Below are 8,117 nucleotides of genomic sequence, written 5' to 3' on the forward strand. Positions count from 1 at the left end.
ACGGACCTGACATGTTCAGAACCGTATGTATTTTGCAATTCATTTGCGTCTTTACGCATCACTCATTTTCCAAATGAGTCGGCATTTAAATTTGTTTGGTCTTCTGGTAGAACCTTAATTCCACGGTCTGAAATAAGTCACTAATATTGTTACACACAATATAGCTTCAAAGTTCTGACACTATCGGAACTACACCAAGTTCTTCAAAGAACTTCTTGACTTAACATCCTCAGTCATTGTCAAAACAATGACATTATCTGCCTTCGTTTGTACAATCCGTCACAACATTTAGAACTCATCTAAATCTAGCATAGACAACTTCTATCTCATTGTGCTACCTTTTAAACAACACTTAGTCTAATTTGAGATTGAAATTTTATTTTCATATGTGACAAAACAAATATCGGTGCAACACCTTACAGCGATTTGTTTGTCATTTCTCCATACAAAACTATATATATATATCCTTGGTTCTTCTTAAGTACTCAAGAATATTCTTTACTGTTTTTCAATGATCATCACATGAATCATTCTGGTACATGCTCATAACATTTTTAAGAGCATAAGACATCTGATTTTTGTACATATTATTCGTGATCTAAAATCACTCATATGTTTTTACTCATCGAGTGTCAATTACACTCAAGTCTTGTTAAACCTTCGCATGAAAAGAACACCTTCTTAATATTTCTATATGTTCGACGCGATTTTGTACAAGCTATCGCAATATTTTACAGCTTAGCAAATTGGCATAAAAAAATGAGGTTTCGTACCTGAGCATATTAATTCGTGCCGTAAGGTAAATTTGGTCTTAACAAGCAAGAAGTGTACATGTATCATGTATGGAGCTGATCAATGGATTGATACATGGAACTAGTAAATCAGTTGAGCCATCAGCAATACCATGAGCATGGGCCACGTCCGGGCAGCTATAACATACACGTACGTACACGTACGTACGTCCGGTACGCGCAGGATATTGCGAATTGGTTTGCCTTTCGCCACATTTGGCCGGCCGCGATTTTCGTGAGAGCTGGCTCGTGCGTGCATCGATTAGATAAGCATCAACCAAAACAAACTCCAAAGAAGGGGCAGCCATCGTCATCCATCTGGCACGCCCGCTGCCTATAAAAGGATCCAACCCTGACCAGAAAAGGGGAAGAGGAGACGAGATAGGGAAGACGGAGGAGAGAAAAGGAGGTCATCGTACCTGGACGCAGTAGTCGGAGGAACGACGGGCGACTGCGGAGGCAGCTCTCGTTCCTGGAGATCAAGACGCAGGCGCAGCTCACACCTACAGCTCTCATCACCAACGCTCATCCATCCATCGACACCCTATAAATCCCATGCACGCACACAGCTAGCAGAGATCAATCAGGAGTAAGAAGGCCATGGAGGTGAAGATGACGGCTCCTAATGGTGAGAATGGTTAAAATCTCTCTCAACTCTTTTCCCTGCTCTGCCCTCTCCCATACACATGCATATTGCATGGCGACACTCAGAGGTGGTGCGCGACCCGCCGGAAAGAGACACGTCTCGGGCTGCCGGCGTGCAGCCCGGCAACCTCTCCAACTTTACCATCAACACCATGGCACACGCGAGGCGCAACGACGACGCCCACGACGAGGCTGCCGGCATGCAGTGCGGTGCCATCTCTATGGCACCGGCGAGGCGCGACGACGACCTTGACGAGGCTGTCGGCGTGCAGCGCGGCGCCACCGCTATGACACCCGCGAGACGCGACAACGACGTCCGCGACGAGGCTGTCGGCGTGCATCGCGGCGCCATCTTCATCACCATAAGCCGCGACGACGACGTCCGCGAGGAGGCTGCCGGCGTGTTGCGCGGCGCCATCTTCATCACCATAAGCCGCGGCGACGACATCCGCGAGGAGGCTGCCGGCGTGCTGCGCGGCGCCATCAACATCGCCATCAACACCACCACAAGCCGCAGCGACGAGGCTGCCAGCTGCTGCGCGGCGCCATCATCACCACATCTATGGGGCACAACGGCATCCGTGCCGGGGCTGACGGCGTGCCGTGCGGCGCCATCTCCGTGGCACCGGCGAGGCGCGGCGACGACGTCCGCGAGGAGGCTGCCGGCGAGTTGCGCGGCGCCATCTTCATCACCATAAGCCGCGGCGACGACGTCCGCGAGGAGGCTGCCGGCGTGCTGCGCGGCGCCATCAACACCACCACAAGCCGCAGCGACGAGGCTGCCGGCGTGTAGCGCGGCGCCATCAACTCCATGACACATGCGAGGCGCGACGACGACGTCCGCGATGACGACATCCGTGCTGGGGCTGCCGGCGTGCCGTGCGGCGCCACCTCCGTGGCACCGGTGAGGAGAGACGACCATGTATTTGACGGGGCGTCATCTTCACCACCCACGAATGGCGCCAAAGATGATGGCGTCGCGAGGCAGCCGGTGTGCAGCCCGGCGCCGCCTTCTCTTCTAACAAGCCGTGCTGAAGAGGACGGGCGTTGCAACGATGCCGACGCGAAGCCCGGCGCCCAAAGGCGCATGAACACCTCCTGGGCTCTAGCGTGCACGCGACATGCCATGCATACATATTACATAAGCTAGCCAAGTGATAATTTGAGCATCGTGATGCATTACTTCAAGATCCATGTACGTACGTATACGTACTGTGGGGAACCAAAGCTTGGCCATGCACGGCATCTATGCCCACGGTCATGTGCTTAGCGTCAGAGCGTCAAGACGAAACGCAGGCCACACCGCTTAGAAGGAGGTGAACACAACATTTTCATCGACACACCCACGAGCCGTGACGACGGCGTCCGTGACGAGGCTGCCGGCGTGCAGCGCGACGCCCTCTCCACGACGCCCATGAGGCGAGACGACCCCACGCCAAGGCTGCCGCTATGCAGCGCGACGCTCTCCACACTTGCGAGGCGCGACGACGACGTCCACGCCAAGACAGCCGGCGTGCTGCGCGGCGCCATTTTTACCACCCATGAGGCATGACAACAACAAGCATGTGCCACGGCTGCTGGTGCGCGACTCGGCGCCATCTCCATCATACCTCGAGGCGGGACGACGACGAGTCCATGACCAGCATGTTGGCGTGAAGCCGCCGCATAGCTCGGGCACCATGCTAGGCCTCGGCCCGGCTGCTCATCGTGAAGATCCGGCGCTCCAATCACGAGTTTGACGTACACCCATAGGAGCGTTAATGGGCACACACGCGAGGGCCGTACGTACATGCCTATGGTGTGCACACATGCAGGCACCTGCTATGCCTTTGGCTGTGCACGTGCGCACCAGCTAGGCAGCTACGACCAAAGACGAGGTCATATATATGCAACATGAGAGCAACCTAAAGCGGGTGGCATTCATGCTGCAAGCCACGCGGAAACGACTTTAGGCCGACGACCGTACCTTTCGACACGGGACGGTTTCTTCGGCGAGCCTATGAGACGGCGATCTTGTCTACGCCGACAGCCATCAACTTGGCGTTGGTCCAAGACGAGGCGCCGACCACACTGGCTACACCAACTTGCGCATGTGTCGGTTTTCACACCGACACCGATCTCCATCGACAACATACTCCCGCGAGGCATACCCCTTGCGCGCCCCGATGACGCCACTGGTCGTCGAGAAGTCCTGGCTGAGTGGACCCATGCTACTTCAACTACAACTACACCAACGCCGTTGATACGTCCATTTTGCATCACTATTTTATATCATAATTTGCTGTTATTCATTGATATATTTCATATTTGGAGATGATACTTATGTTATTTCATCTATTTTGCATGTTTCGTGATTATTTGGAGATCGCGCATCGGAGCCAGGATTCTGCTGGAAAAAGCACCGTCAGGATGCAATATTTCGGAAGATCAGCAGTTGACGGAAATTATATGAAAATTCCTATTTTTCCAGAAGACGAAGGGAGCCAGAAGGGGGAGCCGAGGGGACCCGAGGTGGGCCCAGCTCATAGGCCGGCGCGGCCCAAGGCCTGGCCGCGCCGCCCTGTGAGGAGGGGGCCCACAGCCCTCTCTCGCCTCCTTTTCTTCGCGTACGTCTTCGTCCCGAAAACCTAAGCCACAGAGGATAGTCGCGAAGAGTCACAGCCGCCTCTGCGGGGCGGAGAACACCAGAGAGAAAAGAGCTCTCCGGCGGGCAGGAATCCGCCGGGGAAATTCCCTCCCGGAGGGGGAACTCGACGCCATCGTCACCGTCATCGAGCTGGACATCATCTCCATCACCATCATCATCATCATCATCACCGCCATCTCCACCGCTGCACCTCGTCACCGCTGTAACGATTCGGGTTGGATCTTGATTGTTTGATAGGGGAAACTCTCCCGGTGTTGATTTCTACTTGTTATTGATGCTATTGAGTGAAACCGTTGAACCAAGGTTTATGTTCAGATTGTTATTCATCATCATATCACCTCTGATCATGTTTCATATGATGTCTCGTGAGTAGTTCGTTTAGTTCTTGAGGACATGGGTGAAGTCTAAATGTTAGTAGTGAATTATGGTTGAGTAGTATTCAATGTTATGATATTTAAGTTGTGGTGTCATTCTTCTAGTGGTGTCGTGTGAACGTCGACTACACGACACTTCACCTTTATGGGCCTAGGGGAATGCATCTTGTACTCGTTTGCCAATTGCGGGGTTGCCGGAGTGACAGAAACCTGAGCCCCCGTTGGTATATCGATGCAAGAGGGATAGCAGGATCTCAGAGTTTAAGGCTGTGGTTAGATTTATCTTAATTACTTTCTTGTAGTTGCGGATGCTTGCAAGGGGTATAATCACAAGTATGTATTAGTCCTAGGAAGGGCGGTACATTAGCATAGGTTCACCCATACAACACTTATCAAAACAATGAAGATTAATTAGCTGTATGAAGCGAAAGCACTAGACTAAAATTCCCGTGTGTCCTCAAGAACGTTTGGTCATTATAAGTAAACAAACCGGCTTGTCCTTTGTGCTAAAAAGGATTGGGCCACTCGCTGCAATTATTTCTCTCGCACTTTACTTACTCGTACTTTATTCATCTGTTACATCAAAACCCCCTGAATACTTATCTGTGAGCATTACAGTGAATCCTTCATCGAAACTGCTTGTCAACACCTTCTGCTCCTCGTTGGGATCGACATTCTTACTTATCGAAGATACTACGATACACCCCCTATACTTGTGGGTCATCAAGACTATTTTCTGGCGCCGTTGCCGGGGAGTGAAGCGCTATTGGTAAGTGGAATTGGTAAAGAAAACCTTTACTGCTTGTGCTGATTTTATTTCTGCCTGCTGCTATAAGTCATTATGGAGAGATCTTCTCTTCAATTTCTATATGGGAAATCTACTACTACTGCAACGGTAGTGGATGAGGCGTCAGGTGAGGAATTAATACCATATAAAATACCTATGAAAATTATTGAACGTGTTATGGATAACCGCTATGAAGGGGATGGAACTGTCCATCCTGGTGATCATTTACTATTTTTACATGAATTATGCGAGTTATTCAAATGTGCAGGTATTGCTATGGATGAAGTTAGAAAGAAACTCTATATCGCTGTCTGGTAAAGCAGCGCACTGGTATAAATTGCTGAAGAATAGGGATTCTCTTAATTGGGAGGACATTGTGCCTTTATTTTATTCCAAATTCTATCCTCCAAGTGAAATTCACAAAGATCGGAACCGCATATATAATTTCTGGCCTCATGATGGAGAAAGTATTGCCCAAGCTTGGGGGAGATTGAAGTCTTTAATGCTCAAATGCCCCATTCATGAGCTTCCTGGTAATGTTATTATTGATAATTTCTATGCAAGACTTTCTTTTCAAGACAAGACCTTGCTGGATACTTCTTGTTCGGGATCATTTACACGCAACAAAGAAGAGTTTAAAAGGGACCTTCTTGATCGGATCCAGGAGAATACTGAAGGATGGGAGAACGACAAAGATAGAGAGTCAGGTATAAATTATGATTATAAATGCATTGAAGCTTTTATGGATACTGATAAATTTCGTAATATTAGTGCTACTTATGGTCTTGATTCTCAAGTCATTGCAAATCTTTATAAAGCTTTTGCCTCTCATTATGAATTGCCTAAGAAGAATTTTGATAAGTATCATGAACCGTATAAAGATAAAATTGATTCATCTATAAACAAATGTGTTGTAATAGAAACTGTTGATCATGTTATTCCTGAAGCTTATATTGAAAAAACTCCTTTTCCTGCTAAAATGAAGGAGTACTCTGTTATATCTAGTGTGGTTAATAAAAGTGAAAAGAAACCTATAGAACCTGAAGAACAAATTAAGGTTGAACCTGCTGCTGCAATAGTTAAAGATCTTGTGACTGAAAATGTGGAGGATGGTTATATTATTTTCTGTGAAGATGCTTCTAACATTGTTTCACATCCTAATAAGTCCAAGCAAGCTAGTGTTCCTATGCTATCTGTTAGAATTGGTGATCATTGTTATTATGGTTTATGTGATATTGGTGCAAGTATTAGTGCTATTCCTTATGAACTTTATACGGAGATCATGCATGAAATTGGTTCGTGTGAGCTCGAAGATATTGATGTGGTTATTCGGCTAGCTAATAGAGAAACTATCTCTCCAATTGGTATTGTTCGAGATGTGGAAGTTTTATGTGGTAAGATTAAATATCCTGCTGATTTTCTAGTACTTGGTTCTGCTGCTAGTAAGTATTGTCCTATTATTTTTGGTAGACCATTCCTAAATACTTGTGAAGCTGTTATAGATTGCAAGAAGGAAAAGATTGTTACTAAATTTGCTGGTGAATCTTATGAGTGTAATTTCTCTAAATTTGCCAAAACTCCTTATAAAGCTGATTTGCCTAATAATGATTTTAGAGTTGAACAGTGTGCGTCTATTGCTCTTGCTCCTACTAATCCTTTGCAGCAACATTTGGAGAATAGTGAGAGTGAAGTCTTTAGGGAAGAAAGAAATGAGCTTGATGAAATTTTCCTTCGTCAACCTATTCTTAAACATGACTTGCCGGTTGAAGATCTAGGTACAACACCACCACCAAAGGAAGATCCTTTTTTCGATTTAAAACCATTGCCTGATAATCTTAAGTATGCTCATATTGATGATAAGAAAATATATCCTGTTATTATTAGTTCTAAGCTTTCAGAGATTGAGGAAGAAAGGTTATTGGAAGTATTGAAGAAACACCGAGGAGCTATTGGCTACACTCTTGATGATTTGAAGGGGATTTCTCCCTCTATTTTCCAACATGCTATTAATATGGAAGATGATGCAAAGCCTGTTGTTGAACATCAACGTCGTCTAATTCCGAAGATGAAGGAGGTGGTAAGGAATGAGGTATTAAAACTTCTTGAAGCTGGTATTATATATCCTATTGCTGATAGTAGATGGGTTAGTCCTGTGCATTGTGTTCCTAAGAAAGGAGGAATGACTGTTGTGCCTAATGATAATGATGAGCTCATCCCTCAAAGAGTAGTTGTAGGGTATAGAATGTGCATTGATTTTCGAAAAGTTAATAAAGTTACTAAGAAAGATCATTACCCTTTACCCTTTATTGATCAAATGCTAGAAAGGTTGTCTAAAAATACTCATTTTTGCTTTCTTGATGGTTATTCTGGGTTTTCACAAATTGCTGTTAAAACTAAAGATCAAGAGAAAACCACTTTCACTTGTCCCTATGGAACTTATGCTTATAGGCGTATGCCTTTTGGTTTATGTAATGCTCCTGCTACTTTTCAAAGATGCATGTCTGCTATTTTTCATGGCTTTTGCGAGAGTATTGTAGAGGTATTCATGGATGATTTTTCTGTCTATGGGAATTCTTTTGATAATTGCTTGCGAAACCTCGATAAAGTTTTGCAGAGATGTGAAGAAACTAACCTTGTTCTTAATTGGGAGAAATGCCACTTTATGGTTAATGAAGGAATTATATTGGGACATAAAATTTCCGAGAGAGGTATTGAAGTTGATAGAGCTAAAGTTGAAGCAATTGAGAAGATGCCCTATCCGAGGGATGTTAAAGGTATTCGTAGTGTTCTTGGTCATGCTGGGTTTTATAGGAGATTTATTAAAGATTTCTCCAAAATTTCAAAGCCTCTTACTAATCTTCTTCAAAAAGATC

The 8,117-nt window shown here is 46.1% G+C and overlaps 1 protein-coding gene across 1 annotated transcript; it reads left to right on the top strand.

Moving 5' to 3' along the window:
* The first annotated feature begins 1,134 nt into the window (after window positions 1-1,134).
* LOC127320334 (uncharacterized) lies at window positions 1,135-4,415 on the top strand. The gene is made up of 2 exons (XM_051349814.2): window positions 1,135-1,419; window positions 1,503-4,415. Exons 1-2 carry the CDS (start codon window positions 1,392-1,394, stop codon window positions 2,132-2,134), a joined length of 660 nt encoding a protein of 219 aa, XP_051205774.1. The 5' UTR covers window positions 1,135-1,391; the 3' UTR covers window positions 2,135-4,415.
* The last annotated feature ends 3,702 nt before the right edge of the window (window positions 4,416-8,117 follow it).

Source organism: Lolium perenne, chromosome 1 (assembly GCF_019359855.2).
Source record: "Lolium perenne isolate Kyuss_39 chromosome 1, Kyuss_2.0, whole genome shotgun sequence".
NCBI lineage: Eukaryota > Viridiplantae > Streptophyta > Magnoliopsida > Poales > Poaceae > Lolium > Lolium perenne.